Source organism: Pseudophryne corroboree, chromosome 3 (assembly GCF_028390025.1).
Source record: "Pseudophryne corroboree isolate aPseCor3 chromosome 3, aPseCor3.hap2, whole genome shotgun sequence".
In the NCBI taxonomy this organism is placed as follows: domain Eukaryota; kingdom Metazoa; phylum Chordata; class Amphibia; order Anura; family Myobatrachidae; genus Pseudophryne; species Pseudophryne corroboree.
The window spans coordinates 312,886,715-312,903,500 of record NC_086446.1 but is presented as its reverse complement, the minus strand read 5'-3'; the positions used below and the strand labels follow the sequence as shown (position 1 = coordinate 312,903,500).

General features: G+C 46.0%; 1 protein-coding gene across 5 annotated transcripts in view; it reads left to right on the top strand.

The window, feature by feature from the left end:
- STAT3 (signal transducer and activator of transcription 3) overlaps positions 1 to 16,786 on the top strand; it is a 308,823-nt gene that overhangs the window by 174,371 nt on the left and 117,666 nt on the right. For 4 of the 5 annotated variants that reach the window (XM_063959433.1, XM_063959430.1, XM_063959432.1 and 1 more), the window contains exons 9-10: positions 8,067 to 8,225; positions 15,785 to 15,877. In XM_063959433.1, the coding sequence (XP_063815503.1) occupies positions 8,067 to 8,225; positions 15,785 to 15,877 (252 nt within the window). The remainder of the gene's footprint in view (positions 1 to 8,066; positions 8,226 to 15,784; positions 15,878 to 16,786) is intronic. The other variant, XM_063959434.1, reaches the window with a different exon arrangement.

Below are 16,786 nucleotides of genomic sequence, written 5' to 3'. Positions count from 1 at the left end.
CTGCGGCTACTTGGGACTTGGAGGATTCCAAGTTACTGGACGTAGTCAGGGCCCTGAAAAGTATGTTTCCAGGACAGCTGGAGTCAGGAAGACTGACTCGCTATTTATCCTGTATGCACCCAACAAGCTGGGTGCTCCTGCTTCTAAGCAGACGATTGCTCGCTGGATCTGTAGCACGGTTCAACTTGCACATTCTGCGGCTGGACTGCCGCACCCTAAATCTGTAAAAGCCCATTCCACGAGGAAAGTGGGCTCTTCTTGGGCGGCTGCCCGAGGGGTCTCGGCTTTAAAACTTTGCCGAGCTGCTACTTGGTCAGGGGCAAACACGTTTGCAAAATTCTACAAATTTGATACCCTGGCTGAGGAGGACCTTGAGTTCTCTCATTCGGTGCTGCAGAGTCATCCGCACTCTCCCGCCCATTTGGGAGCTTTGGTATAATCCCCATGGTCCTTACGGAGTCCCCAGCATCCACTAGGACGTCAGAGAAAAAAAGATTTTACTCACCGGTAAATCTATTTCTCGTAGTCCGTAGTGGATGCTGGGCGCCCGTCCCAAGTGCGGACTGTCTGCAATACTTGTATATAGTTATCATTAACTAAAAGGGTTATTGTTGAGCCATCTGTTGAGAGGCTCTGTTATGTTCATACTGTTAACTGGGTATCATATCACGAGTTATACGGTGTGATTGGTGTGGCTGGTATGAGTCTTACCCGGGATTCAAAATCCTTCCTTATTGTGTCGGCTCTTCCGGGCACAGTATCCTAACTGAGGTCTGGAGGAGGGTCATAGTGGGAGGAGCCAGTGCACACCAGGTAGTCCTAAATCTTTCTTAGCTGTGCCCAGTCTCCTGCGGAGCCGCTATTCCCCATGGTCCTTACGGAGTCTCCAGCATCCACTACGGACTACGAGAAATAGATTTACCGGTGAGTAAAATCTTATTTGTAAATTTGTGTATAATCTATCTGCTACATTCAAGGTACTTCCACTAATAATATGATCCCAACTTTAACCAATGTGCATTTCCGTATTAAGCCACATAATTCAACAGGAGGACCAAGACCACCAGAAGCAGCATGTGCCATCTAGTGGGTGCCTCCAAAAACATTGTTTTAAATTGGTCACATAATCCCAAGGGAGAACAAGGCCCATCAGGAGGCAGTATGTGACTTCCTATTGGTGCTTCCCTAAACAAGCTATACCTTGGAGAACAGGTGTCTCCTGGCACATTTCTCCCTTAATTTAAAATATAAGTATTATATATGTTACCCAATATTGTTTTATTAGTTAGGAACATTCTTTTGTTAGAAGCACATTAAAGTGATAGATGGCTTACACATTTATGCAGCCAAGATTGCTTGCATAATTTCTGTTAGATGCACAGTTAACCCCACTCACGTACTTTTTAATGAAATTCGATTAGCTGTGGGGCTTACAACAAGCTTCTAGTTTCCAGGTAAAGAGCCCTGAGCTATACAGTTACTACCTGCAGGAGAACCCCAAGAGTGCTCTTAGGGGGTTATTCAGAGTCTTTAGCAAACCAAAAAATCACATTAATGGGCCACACCATGCTGCAGTGCAGGGGGAGCAGATGTAATGTGCAGAGTTAGATTTGGGTGGATTATATTGTTTCTGTGCTGGGTAAATACTGGCTGCTTTATTTTTACACTGCAATATTAGATTTTACCCCACCCACATCTAAATCTCTGCACGTTACATCTGCCCCACCTGCAGTGCAACGTGGTTTTGCCCATAAATGTGTTGTTTGTTTGCTTTGCTAACAACTGTAAATAACCCCCACAACACAGATTTCCATTTGCACCTCAGGAGGGTATAAACAGCTATCCTCGTTAAGTGCACTTTCTCTATCGTCCTAAGTGGATGCTGGGGTTCCTGAAAGGACCATGGGGAATAGCGGCTCCGCAGGAGACAGGGCACAAAAAAGTAAAGCTTTTACCAGATCAGGTGGTGTGCACTGGCTCCTCCCCCTATGACCCTCCTCCAGACTCCAGTTAGATTTTGTGCCCGAACGAGAAGGGTGCAATCTAGGTGGCTCTCCTAAAGAGCTGCTTAGAGAAAGTTTAGCTTAGGTTTTTTACTTTACAGTGAGTCCTGCTGGCAACAGGATCACTGCAACGAGGGACTTAGGGGAGAAGTAGTGAACTCACCTGCGTGCAGAGTGGATTTGCTGCTTGGCTACTGGACACTAGCTCCAGAGGGACGATCACAGGTACAGCCTGGATGGTCACCGGAGCCGCGCCGCCGGCCCCCTTGCAGACGCTGAAGAGAGAAGAGGTCCAAAATCGGCGGCTGAAGACTCCTGAGTCTTCATAAAGGTAGCGCACAGCACTGCAGCTGTGCGCCATTTTCCTCTCAGCACACTTCACACAACAGTCACTGAGGGTGCAGAGCGCTGGGGGGGGCGCTCTGAGAGGCAAATAAAAACCTTATTAGAGGCAAAAAATACCTCACATATAGCCCACAGAGGCTATATGGAGATATTTAACCCCTGCCTAACTTCAAAAATAGCGGGAGACGAGCCCGCCGTAAAAGGGGCGGGGCCTATCTCCTCAGCACACAGCGCCATTTTCTCTCACAGAAAAGCTGGAGAGAAGGCTCCCAGGCTCTCCCCTGCACTGCACTACAGAAACAGGGTTAAAACAGAGAGGGGGGGCACTGATTTTGGCGATATTGTATATATATAAAAGATGCTATAAGGGAGAAACACTTATATAAGGTTGTCCCTATATAATTATAGCGTTTTTGGTGTGTGCTGGCAGACTCTCCCTCTGTCTCCCCAAAGGGCTAGTGGGTCCTGTCCTCTGTCAGAGCATTCCCGGTGTGTGTGCTGTGTGTCGGCACGTGTGTGTCGACATGTATGAGGACGATGTTGGTGAGGAGGCGGAGAAATTGCCTGTAATGGTGATGTCACTCTCTAGGGAGTCGACACCGGAATGGATGGCTTATTTAGAGAATTACGTGAGAATGTCAACACGCTGCAAGGTCGGTTGACGACATGAGACGGCCGACAATCTATTAGGACCGGTCCAGGCGGCTCAGAAACACCGTCAGGGGTTTTAAAAACGCCCATTTACCTCAGTCGGTCGACACAGACACAGACACGGACACTGAATACAGTGTCGACGGTGAATAAACAAACGTATTTCTCATTAGGGCCACACGTTAAGGGCAATGAAGGAGGTGTTACGTGTTTCTGATACTACAAGTACCACAAGAAAGGGTATTATGTGGGAGTGGAAAAAACTACCTGTAGTTTTTCCTGAATCAGATAAAATAAAATGAAGTGTGTGATGATGCGTAGGGTTACCCCGATAGCAAATATTGGCGTTATACCCTTTCCCGCCAGAAATTAGGGTACGTTGGGAAACACCCCTTAGGGTGATAAGGCGCTCACACGCTTATCAAGTGGCGTTACCGTCTCCAGATACGGCCGCCCTCAAGGAGCCAGCTGATAGGAAGCTGGAAAAATATCCTAAAAAGTATATACACACATACGGTGGTTATACTGCGACCAGCGATCGCCATCAGCCTGGAGATGCAGTGCTGGGTTGGCTTGGTCGGATTCCCTGACTGAAAATATTTTATTCATGTAGAGCATTTAATAGGATGCATTCTATATATATGTATGTGAGATGCACAGAGGGATATTTGCTCTCTGGCATCAAGATAAGTGCGTTGTCCATATCTCCCAGAAGATGTCAGGGACACGACAGTGGTCAGGTGATACAGATCCCATACGGCAGATGGAAGTATTGCTGTATAAAGGGAAGGAGTTATTTGGGGGTCGGTCCATCGGACCTGGGGACCACAGCAACAGCTGGGAAATCCAACCTTTTTTACCCCAAGTTACATCTCAGCTAAAAAAGACACCGTCTTTTCAGCCTCAATCTTTCCTTTCCCATGAGGGCATGCAGGCAAAAGGCCAGTCATATCTGCCCAGACATAGAGGTAAGGGAAGTAGACTGCAGCAGGCAGCCCTTTCCCAGGAAAAGAAGCCCTCCACCGCGTCTGCCAAGTCCTCAGCATGACGCTGGGGCCGTGCAAGCGGACTCAAGGTGGGGGGGTAGTCTCAAGAGTCTCAGGGCGCAGTGGGATCACTCGCAAGTTGACCCCTAGATCGTACGAGTATTATCCCAGGGGTAAAGATTGGAGAGTCGAGACATCTTCTCCTCGCAGGTTCCTGAAGTCTGCTTTACCAACGGCTCCCTCCGACAGGGAGGCAGCATTGGAAACAATTCACAAGCGGTATATCCAGCAGGTGATAATCAAAGTACCCCTCCTACGACAAGGAAAAGGGTATTATTTTTCCACACTATATTGTGGTACTGAAGCCAGACGGCTTGGTGACACATAGTCTAAATCTAAAATGTTTTGAACACTTACATAAAAGGTTCAAATCGAGATAAAGTCACTCAGAGCAGTGATAGCGAACCGGAAAAAAGGGGACTATATGGTGTCCCTGGACATCAAGGATTACCTCCATGTCCAAATTTTGTCCTTCTCATCAAGGGTACCTCTGGTTCGTGGTACAGAACTGTCAATATCAGTTTCAGACGATGCCGTTTGAATTATCCACGGCACCCCGGGCCTTTTTACCAAGGTAATGGCCGAAAAGATGTTTCTTCAAAGAAAAAAGGCATCTAAATTATCCCTTACTTGCACGACCTAAAAAGGGCAAGTTCCAGAGAACAGTTGGAGGTCGGAAGAGCACTATCTAAAGTAGTTCTTCGACGGCACGACTGGATTCTAAATATTCCAAGAATCGCAGCTGTTTTCCGACGATACGTCTGCTGTTCCTAGGGATGATTCTGGACACGGTTCAGAAAAAGGTTTTTCTTCCCGAGGAAAAAGCCAAGGAGTTATCCGACCTGTCAGGAACCTCCTAAAACCAGGAAAGGTGTCTGTACATCAATGCACAAGAGTCCTGGGAAAAATGGTGGCTTTTTACGAAGCAATTCCATTCGGCAGATTCCATGCAAGAATTTTCCAAAGGGATCTGTTGGACAAATGGTCAGGGTCGCATCCTCAGATGCACCTGCGAATAACCCTGTCGCCAAGGACAAGGGTATATCTTCTGTGGTGGTTGCAAAAGGCTCATCTATTGGAGGGCCGCAGATTCGGCATACAGGATTTGATCCTGGTGACCACGGACGCCAGCCTGAGAGGTTGGGGAGCAGTCACACAAGGAAGAAACTTCCAGGGGGTATGGACGAACCTGGAAAAGTCTCTTCACATAAACATTCTGGTACTAAGAGCAATCTAAAATGCTCTAAGCCAGGCGGAACCACTCCTGCAAGGAAAACCGGTGTTGATTCAGTCGGACAACATCACGGCGGTCGCCCATGTAAACAGACAGGGCGGCACAAGAAGCAGGAGTGCAATGGCAGAAGCTGCCAAGATTCTTCGCTGGGCGGAGAATCACGTAATAGCACTGTCAGCAGTGTTCTTCCCGGGCGTGGACAACTGGGAAGCAGACTTCCTCAGCAGACACGATATTCACCCGGGAGAGGGGGGTCTTCATCCAGAAGTCTTCCACATGCTAATAAACTGTTGGGAAAGACCAATGGTAGACATGATGGCGTCTCGCCTCAACAAGAAACTGGACAAGTATTGCGCCAGGTCAAGAGATCCACAGGCAATAGCTGTGGACGCACTGGTAACACCTTGGGTGTACAAATCAGTATATGTGTTTCCTCCTCTGCCTCTCATACCAAAGGTATTGAAGATTATACGGTGAGGAGGAGTAAGAACAATACTAGTGGCTCCGGATTGGCCAAGAAGGACTTGGTACCCGGAACTTCAAGAGTTGGTCACGGACGACCCGTGCCCTCTACTTCTGAGAAGGGACCTGCTACAACAGGGTCCCTGTCTCTTTCAAGACTTACCGCGGCTGCGTTTGACGGCATGGCGGTTGAACGCCAGATCCTAAAAGGGAAAGGCATTCCAGAAGAAGTCATTCCTACCTTGATTAAGGCAAGGAAGGAAGTCACCGCGAAACATTATCACCGCATTTGGCGAAAATATGTCGCGTGGTGCGAGGATCGGAGTGTTCCGACGGAGGAATTTCAACTGGGTCGTTTCCTACATTTCCTACAATCAGGATTGTCTATGGGTCTCAAATTGAGATCTATTAAGGTTCAAATTTCGGCCCTGTCAATATTCTTCCAAAAAGAATTGGCCTCAGTTCCTGAGGTACAGACTTTTGTTAAAGGAGTACTGCATATACAGCCTCCTGTGGTGCCTCCGGTGGCACCGTGGGATCTAAATGTAGTTTTAGATTTCCTCAAATCCCATTGGTTTGAACCATTGAAAAAGGTGGATTTTAAATATCTCACATGGAAAGTGACTATGTTACTGGCCCTGGCTTCCGCCAGGAGAGTATCTAAATTGGCGGCTTTATCTTATAAAAGCCCTTATCTAATCTTCCATTCGGATAGGGCAGAACTGAGGACTCGTCCGCATTTTCTCCCTAAGGTGGTATCAGCGTTTCACCTGAACCAACCTATTGTGGTGCCTGCGGCCACTGGCGACTTGGAGGACTCCAAGTTGTTGGACGTTGTCAGAGCCTTAAAAATATACATTTCAAGGACGGCTGAAGTCAGAAAATCTGACTCGCTGTTGATACTATATGCACCCAACAAGTTGGGTGCCCCTGCTTCTAAGCAGACGATTGCTCGTTGGATTTGTAACACAATTCAACTTGCTCATTCTGTGGCAGGCCTGCCACAGCCTAAATCTGTTAAGGCCCATTCCACAAGGAAGGTGGGCTCATCTTGGGCGGCTGCCCGAGGGGTCTCGGCATTACAATTCTGTCGAGCAGCTACGTGGTCGGGGGAAAACACGTTTGTAAAATTCTACAAATTTGATACCCTGGCAAAAGAGGACTTGGAATTCTCTCATTCGGTGCTGCAGAGTCATCCGCACTCTCCCGCCCGTTTGGGAGCTTTGGTATAATCCCCATGGTCCTTTCAGGAACCCCAGCATCCACTTAGGACGATAGAGAAAATAAGAATTTACTTACCGATAATTCTATTTCTCGGAGTCCGTAGTGGATGCTGGGCGCCCATCCCAAGTGCGGATTATCTGCAATACTGTACATAGTTATTGTTAACAAATTCGGGTTATATTGTTAAGGAGCCATCTTTAAGAGGCTCTTTCTGTTATCATACTGTTAACTGGGTTTAGATCACAAGTTGTACGGTGTGATTGGTGTGGCTGGTATGAGTCTTACCCGGGATTCAAATTGCCTCCCTTATTGTGTACGCTCGTCCGGGCACAGTACCTAACTGGAGTCTGGAGGAGGGTCATAGGGGGAGGAGCCAGTGCACACCACCTGATCTGGTAAAAGCTTTACTTTTTTGTGCCCTGTCTCCTGCGGAGCCGCTATTCCCCATGGTCCTTTCAGGAACCCCAGCATCCACTACGGACTCCGAGAAATAGAATTATCGGTAAGTAAATTCTTATTTTCTGTGCTAGTCACTGGCTTGCTGTGTGCAGTAATTGCATAGCTCCGTGCACTTAACCCGGTTTAATATGCTATACTGCGCGTTGGCCACGTGGAATATAATTTAGTATCTCCGGGCACTTACCCCAGGAGTTATCCTGTGGTAAGTCCTGCAATTAATAGAATTCCTCCCTAAGAAGAATTGCTTTTGCCAAATTATGATTTGGGAAAAGTTTCTCACAGATATATTTGATATCAATACAGTAGTAGTTGACTGCTTTCTGCAGAATCTGATTCTGTCATTTTGAAATAAAAATTAAAACTTCTGATGCGTTTCTTTTGAGAAACATCACCTAAGTATTACACCTAATAAAAGAGGCTCTGTAGCAATTATTGTTTCATTTTGCACTTTTGCATTTATTTATTGACTTAAGGTACTGTATTGATAAGCAGACATTTTTACAGCCCGATAAATTGTTACCAGATTTATTTACTAAACTTCAGAGTATTTGTGATATGATTTTCTATTTGTCTCTGTTTTGTTTGGTGCAAACTTATTATTATACATGTGTTGCTGAATGGAACATGCACCTTTTTCTGCAGGATAACGTCTCTGGCTGAGTCTCAGCTGCAGACCCGTCAGCAGATAAAGAAGCTTGAGGAATTGCAGCAAAAAGTGTCCTACAAAGGAGACCCCATCATTCAGCACCGCCCCATGCTAGAGGAGCGAATTGTGGAACTATTTAGGAATCTCATGAAGAGGTGTGTGTGGTATTTGGAAGATCAATGTATTTATGGAGCAGGAGTGATGAGCGAGGTTGTCATTGAACCACGCTGGGGGATGTGCTGCACATCTGTATAAGTGTTGTGTAACTCTCCCTCATTCATTTCTGCAGATTATTTCTCTATCGTCCTAAGTGGATGCTGGGGTTCCTGAAAGGACCATGGGGAATAGCGGCTCCGCAGGAGACAGGGCACAAAAAAGTAAAGCTTTACTAGGTCAGGTGGTGTGCACTGGCTCCTCCCCCTATGACCCTCCTCCAGACTCCAGTTAGATTTTGTGCCCGAACGAGAAGGGTGCAATCTAGGTGGCTCTCCTAAAGAGCTGCTTAGAGAAAGTTTAGTTTAGGTTTTTTTTCTTTACAGTGAGTCCTGCTGGCAACAGGATCACTGCAACGTGGGACTTAGGGGGAAAGTAGTAAACTCACCTGCATGCAGAGTGGATTTGCTGCTTGGCTACTGGACACCATTAGCTCCAGAGGGATCGAACACAGGCCCAGCCGTGGAGTCCGGTCCCGGAGCCACGCCGCCGACCCCCTTGCAGATGCTGAAGCGTGAAGAGGTCCGGAAACCGGCGGCTGAAGACTCCTCAGTCTTCATAAGGTAGCGCACAGCACTGCAGCTGTGCGCCATTTTCCTCTCAGCACACTTCACTGGGCAGTCACTGAGGGTGCAGAGCGCTGGGGGGGGGCGCTCTGAGAGGCAAATATAAACCTTATACAAGGCTAAAAATACCTCACATATAGCCCATAGGGGCTATATGGAGATATTTAACCCCTGCCTGACTGGAAAAATAGCGGGAGAAGAACCCGCCGAAAAAGGGGCGGGGCCTATCTCCTCAGCACACGGCGCCATTTTCTGTCACAGCTCCGCTGGTCAGAACGGCTCCCAGGTCTCTCCCCTGCACTGCACTACAGAAACAGGGTAAAACAGAGAGGGGGGGCACATTAATGGCTATATATATATATATTAAAGCAGCTATAAGGGAGCACTTAATATAAGGATATCCCTTGTATATATAGCGCTTTGTGGTGTGTGCTGGCAGACTCTCCCTCTGTCTCCCCAAAAGGGCTAGTGGGTCCTGTCTTCATTAGAGCATTCCCTGTGAGTTTGCGGTGTGTGTCGGTACGTGGTGTCGACATGTATGAGGACGATATTGGTGTGGAGGCGGAGCAATTGCCAAATATGCAGATGTCACCCCCCAGGGGGTCGACACCAGAATGGATGCCTTTATTTGTGGAATTACGTGATGGTTTATCTTCCCTTAAACAGTCAGTTGAGGACATGAGGCGGCCGGACAATCAATTAATGCCTGTCCAGGCGCCTCAAACACCGTCAGGGGCTGTAAAACGCCCTTTGCCTCAGTCGGTCGACACAGACCCAGACACGGGCACTGATTCCAGTGACGACGGTAGAAATTCAAACGTATTTTCCAGTAGGGCCACACGTTATATGATTTTGGCAATGAAGGAGACGTTACATTTAGCTGATACTACAGATACCGTAAAACAGGGTATTATGTATGGTGTGAAAAAACTACAAACAGTTTTTCCTGAATCAGAAGAATTAAATGACGTGTGTGATGAAGCGTGGGTTGCTCCTGATAAAAAGTTGATAATTTCAAAAAAGTTATTGGCATTATACCCTTTCCCGCCAGAGGTTAGGGCGCGCTGGGAAACACCCCCTAAGGTGGACAAGGCGCTCACACGCTTATCCAAACAAGTGGCGTTACCCTCTCCTGAGACGGCCGCACTTAAGGATCCATCAGATAGAAAGATGGAAGTTATTCAAAAGAATATATACACACATGCAGGTGTTATACTACGACCAGCTATAGCAACTGCCTGGATGTGCAGTGCTGGAGTAGTTTGGTCAGAATCCCTGATTGAAAATATTGATACCCTAGATAGGGACAATGTTTTACTGTCGTTAGAACAAATAAAGGATGCATTTATCTATATGCGTGATGCACAGAGGGATATTTGCACACTGGCATCTCGGATGAGTGCTATGTCCATTTCAGCCAGAAGAGCCTTATGGACACGACAGTGGACAGGCGATGCGGATTCAAAACGTCACATGGAGGTTTTGCCGTATAAAGGGGAGGAGTTATTTGGAGTTGGTCTATCAGACTTGGTGGCCACGGCTACTGCCGGGAAATCCACTTTTTTACCTCAAGTCACTCCCCAACAGAGAAAGGCACCGACCTTTCAACCGCAGCCTTTTCGCTCCTACAAAAATAAGAGAGCAAAGGGCTTGTCGTACCTGCCACGAGGCAGAGGAAGAGGGAAGAGACACCAACAGGCAGCTCCTTCCCAGGAACAGAAGCCCTCCCCGGCTCCTGCAAAAACCTCAGCATGACGCTGGGGCCTCTCAAGCGGACTCGGGGACAGTGGGGGGCCGTCTCAAAAATTACAGCGCGCAGTGGGCTCACTCGCAGGTAGACCCCTGGATCCTGCAGATAATATCTCAGGGGTACAGGTTGGAATTAGAGACGGATCCTCCTCATCGTTTCCTGAAGTCTGCCTTACCAACCGTCTCTTCCGAAAGGGAGAGGGTGTTGGAAGCCATTCACAAGCTGTACGCTCAGCAGGTGATAGTCAAAGTACCCCTATTACAACAAGGAAAGGGGTATTATTCCACTCTATTTGTGGTACCGAAGCCGGATGGCTCGGTAAGGCCTATTCTAAATCTGAAGTCCTTGAACCTCTACAAGGGGTACCTCAGGTTCATTGTTCAAAACTGTCACTATCAGTTTCAGACGCTGCCGTTCGGATTGTCCACGGCGCCTCGGGTCTTTACCAAGGTAATGGCCGAGATGATGATTCTTCTTCGAAGAAAAGGCGTATTAGTTATCCCATACTTGGACGATCTCCTAATAAGGGCAAGGTCCAGAGAACAGCTGGAGACAGCTTTAGCACTATCTCAAGAGGTGCTAAGACAACACGGGTGGATTCTGAATATTCCAAAATCCCATTTAATCCCGACAACTCGTCTGCTGTTCCTAGGAATGATTCTGGACACGGTTCAGAAAAAGGTTTTCCTTCCAGAGGAAAAAGCCAAGGAGTTATCCGATCTGGTCAGGAACCTCCTAAAACCAGGAAAAGTGTCAGTACATCAATGCACAAGAGTCCTGGGAAAAATGGTGGCTTCTTACGAAGCAATTCCATTCGGCAGATTCCATGCAAGAATATTCCAAAGGGATCTGTTGGACAAATGGTCAGGGTCGCATCTGCAGATGCACCTGCGAATAACCCTGTCACCAAAGACAAGGGTGTCACTTCTGTGGTGGTTGCAGAAGGCTCACCTATTAGAAGGCCGCAGATTCGGCATTCAGGATTGGATCCTGGTGACCACGGACGCCAGCCTGAGAGGCTGGGGAGCAGTCACACAAGGAAGAAACTTCCAGGGAGTATGGACGAGTCTGGAAAAGTCTCTTCACATAAACATTCTGGAACTAAGAGCAATCTACAATGCTCTAAGCCAGGCGGAACTTCTCCTGCAAGGAAAGCCGGTGTTGATTCAGTCGGACAACATCACGGCGGTCGCCTATGTAAACAGGCAGGGCGGCACAAGAAGCAGGAGTGCAATGGCAGAAGCTGCCAAGATTCTTCGCTGGGCGGAGAATCACGTGATAGCACTGTCAGCAGTGTTCATCCCGGGCGTGGACAACTGGGAAGCAGACTTCCTCAGCAGACACGATCTTCATCCGGGAGAGTGGGGTCTACATCCAGAAGTCTTCAACATGTTAATAGACCGTTGGGAAAGACCAATTGTAGACATGATGGCGTCTCGCCTCAACAAGAAACTGGACAAATATTGCGCCAGGTCAAGAGATCCACAGGCAATAGCTGTGGACGCACTGGTAACTCCTTGGGTGTACCAGTCAGTGTATGTGTTTCCTCCTCTGCCGCTCATACCAAAGGTATTGAAGATCATACGGCAAAGAAGAGTAAGAACAATACTAGTGGTTCCGGATTGGCCGAGAAGGACTTGGTATCCGGAACTTCAAGAGATGCTCACGGACGAACCGTGGCCTCTACCTCTGAGAAGGGACCTGCTACAGCAGGGTCCCTGTCTTTTTCAAGACTTACCGCGGCTGCGTTTGACGGCATGGCGGTTGAACGCCAGATCCTAAAAGGGAAAGGCATTCCAGAAGAAGTCATTCCTACCTTGATTAAGGCACGGAAGGAAGTCACCGTGAAACATTATCACCGCATTTGGCGAAAATATGTAGCGTGGTGCGAGGATCGGAGGGTTCCGACGGAGGAATTCCAACTGGGTCGTTTCCTACATTTCCTGCAATCAGGATTATCTATGGGTCTCAAATTGGGATCCATTAAGGTTCAAATTTCGGCCCTGTCAATATTCTTCCAAAAAGAATTGGCCTCTGTCCCTGAGGTCCAGACTTTTGTCAAGGGAGTACTGCATATACAGCCTCCTGTGGTGCCTCCGGTGGCACCGTGGGATCTAAATGTAGTTTTAGATTTCCTCAAATCCCATTGGTTTGAACCATTGAAAAAGGTGGATTTGAAATATCTCACATTGAAAGTGACTATGTTACTAGCCCTGGCCTCTGCCAGGAGAGTATCTGAATTGGCGGCTTTATCTTATAAAAGTCCTTATCTAATCTTCCATTCGGATAGGGCAGAACTGCGGACTCGTCCGCATTTTCTCCCTAAAGTGGTATCAGCATTTCATCTGAACCAACCTATTGTGGTGCCTGCGGCCACTAGCGACTTGGAGGACTCCAAGTTGTTGGACGTTGTCAGAGCCTTAAAAATATACATTGCAAGGACGGCTGGAGTCAGAAAATCTGACTCGCTGTTTATATTGTATGCACCCAACAAGTTGGGCGCACCTGCTTCTAAGCAGTCGATTGCTCGTTGGATTTGTAACACAATTCAACTTGCACATTCTGTGGCAGGCCTGCCACAGCCTAAAACTGTAAAAGCCCACTCCACAAGGAAGGTGGGCTCATCTTGGGCGGCTGCCCGAGGGGTCTCGGCATTACAACTCTGCCGAGCAGCTACGTGGTCGGGGGAGAACACGTTTGTAAAATTTTACAAATTTGATACCCTGGCAAAGGAGGACCTGGAGTTCTCTCATTCGGTGCTGCAGAGTCATCCGCACTCTCCCGCCCGTTTGGGAGCTTTGGTATAATCCCCATGGTCCTTTCAGGAACCCCAGCATCCACTTAGGACGATAGAGAAAATAAGAATTTACTTACCGATAATTCTATTTCTCGGAGTCCGTAGTGGATGCTGGGCGCCCATCCCAAGTGCGGATTATCTGCAATACTTGTACATAGTTATTGTTAACTAATTCGGGTTATTGTTAAGGAGCCATCTTTAAGAGGCCCTTTCTGTTGTCATACTGTTAACTGGGTTTAGATCACAAGTTGTACGGTGTGATTGGTGTGGCTGGTATGAGTCTTACCCGGGATTCAAAATGCCTCCCTTATTGTGTATGCTCGTCCGGGCACAGTACCTAACTGGAGTCTGGAGGAGGGTCATAGGGGGAGGAGCCAGTGCACACCACCTGACCTAGTAAAGCTTTACTTTTTTGTGCCCTGTCTCCTGCGGAGCCGCTATTCCCCATGGTCCTTTCAGGAACCCCAGCATCCACTACGGACTCCGAGAAATAGAATTATCGGTAAGTAAATTCTTATTTTTTTTTTTATTTATATAGCGCCTTCAATGCTGCACACTGTACAGAGCATGTCATTCACATCAATCCCCAACAATATTAGGAAAGCGAAGACTACCTGATGCAATAGAGACTATATATAGCAGCAACCAGTTGGTCAAGGTTACACCCAAATAACCACGATCTTCGTGACCCTTTAATATGCTCCAACCAATTCTCCACATGAGCAATTTTCTCAGAACATGGAGAAAAGAACATATAGGAAACACAGAGGCAGATGTATTAAGCCTGGAGAAGTGATAAAGCAGTGATAAAGAAGTCCTAAGTGGAAGTTGATAACGTGCCAGCCAATCAGCTCCTAACTGTAATATTTCAAACCCGTAATGATTGGTTGGTGCGTTTATCACCTTCCACTTATCACATTTTTATCACTGCTTTATCACAGGCTTAATACATACGCCCCATAGTGTAATCCATCACACACACACACACACACAAATGTTTTCTTTCCTTAGTAACAGCCTAAAAATGTAGGAATAAACAGGTCTGTCGTTTACTGGATATTCGTGACCAAAGAAGGCCAGTTAGGTGTGTATGTAAATTGTAAATAGGTTCCGGAACCTCTAACTGGATCTCCTTTTAACCAGGATCCGGATCAGCTCCAACATGCAATAAGAACAGCACTCGTCACCTGCTAGCGATGCATTTTATGAGCAAATCTTTCTCAAGGCAGACATTAGTCACATCAGTCCCTGCCCAGTGTAACTTTTCTAACTCTCAAACATAACTTCCTTATGCACACAGTTATTACAATACAAGCCATGGTTAATTAATACAATATTTGGGCTTTGTTAACTTTTCCTAATGTCCATAAACCTTTTCAGGGTTTAATCATTGGTTGCTAGTCATAGAGCACTGTATGTGGCAATTATTGACACAAGTTTTCTAATTTGATAGTGTTATGTTAACAATTATTTAGTAAATACCATTGAAATGCAGTTATGCTCATGGTCACTTACCATATATAGTTGGCATGTATGGCAGTTCTAGCTTTGCAGTATTTTGTGTAGAGGGTACAGAAGTGTCTCGGTGCAAGTCTGTGCTGTGCCTTGCTGCTAAAACGGTCTGCCATTACTATACATACATACAAGAAATAACTGATTAGGTCGTCTTATTGTGAAAGGACATACGTGTAAATAAAGGTCAGGAGGTTTGTTTTGTGTTTATGGCTGTGAAAAGAGGAGGCTACTAATACTTTAGCCAGAATGTAACAATACTCCCTTATCTCTTAAGTCTATATACGTTTACTATGGTCTTCCTTAACACCCAGAAGTGCAGTTGCTAATTCTTCAGTGCCCTGTTAACAAGTGGACATTTAAGATTTCAACAGACAGTTGGTTACGGAACAAAGAAAAGTATATTCGTTTGCTGAAAAGGTTTGATATTATACACTGCATGAAAATGCTTATTAATACCAAACCAATTTAAACAAATCCTACAGTAGTTACATAAACTTACATGTGATGTCATGGTTATATGTGGAAAAGATGACTTCATGGATGCAGAACTGTCTGCTATTTTAGAAGTGCGACTATCTGCAGGACCAGCAGTAATTTATGATGACATGGTAAAACATAAAGCGCTGTAATGTCGTATTCTCTTTTAGCACCTTCCTCCATCCCTGTATCTTGTTTCAAATTGCTCCTGTGTAGTTAGCAGCTATAGACAGAATGTTTCCATACTGGTCTCCATGAATCTGTGGACTGTTGAGAGGTGTGAAACGGGCTATGTCATACTCTTTCATGTTTCCTAATGCATGGTACGGCCATCAATAGAAGGAAGGGAGAGTGTTATACTGTAATATCTTGTGTTGTTCCCTCCCACCCACCCAGTGCCTTTGAGGTGGAGCGACAGCCATGCATGCCAATGCACCCAGACCGGCCCTTGGTGATTAAGACCGGCGTACAATTCACTACCAAAGTCAGGTTGGTTAATTTAATAATGTGAGCATAAGAAGGGGCCTTTTTAATGTCCAAGAATTTTATACTATGAATGATCGGAATTCTATTTTGTTTAGAAAGCATGGCACACAATATATAAGAAGCATGTAAATTTTAAGAGTATTTAACTGTCCATGTAATTGATTTGAAAATACCATAGATAACCTCTTACTGTATCAATCTGCTGGAATGAGTACTAGACCATCTATCCATATTTTATCATGCTATAATATCTCACATGATGGGGCTTTTTGCTGCAGATAGTTGAGCCCTGCGGGTGGTTCAATTATTCCTGATAGCCGGCACCATCAGGGATTTTGTTTCACCTTCTCAGAGACCGGAAAAACAAAATCTGCGATAAGTGACGGTTTTCAACAGGTACGATCACGAAAACACATGGATCCAGGAACCCGTATTTTACATGTGATAATGTGTAGATTTGAAAGCAAAAAAAGACATTCATTGAACGTGCTCAATGAAATATATCTGGCAAAAAAAATGCGATAAACCAACCTAACCCCCCCCCCCCCCCCCTTGAGCTGCTGTATTTTGTCAGAGTAGAATGCAATGTTTTGAATCCCCTTCCTTGTAGTGATAGATATATAGATATGTGTGATATAGATATATATATATATATATATATATATATATATATATATATATATATATATCTATAATACTCATAAGTTTACATACCTTAGCAGAATTTTTGATTTTCTGGCCATTTGTCAGAGAATATGAATGATAACTCACAAACTTTTCTTTCACTCGTAGTTGTTTGACAATAAATGGCTTCACCCAACCACTAACAGTGTTTACTCTTTTTAAATCATAATGACAACAGAAACTACCCAAATGACCCTGATCAAAAGTTTACATACCCTGTAGATTTTG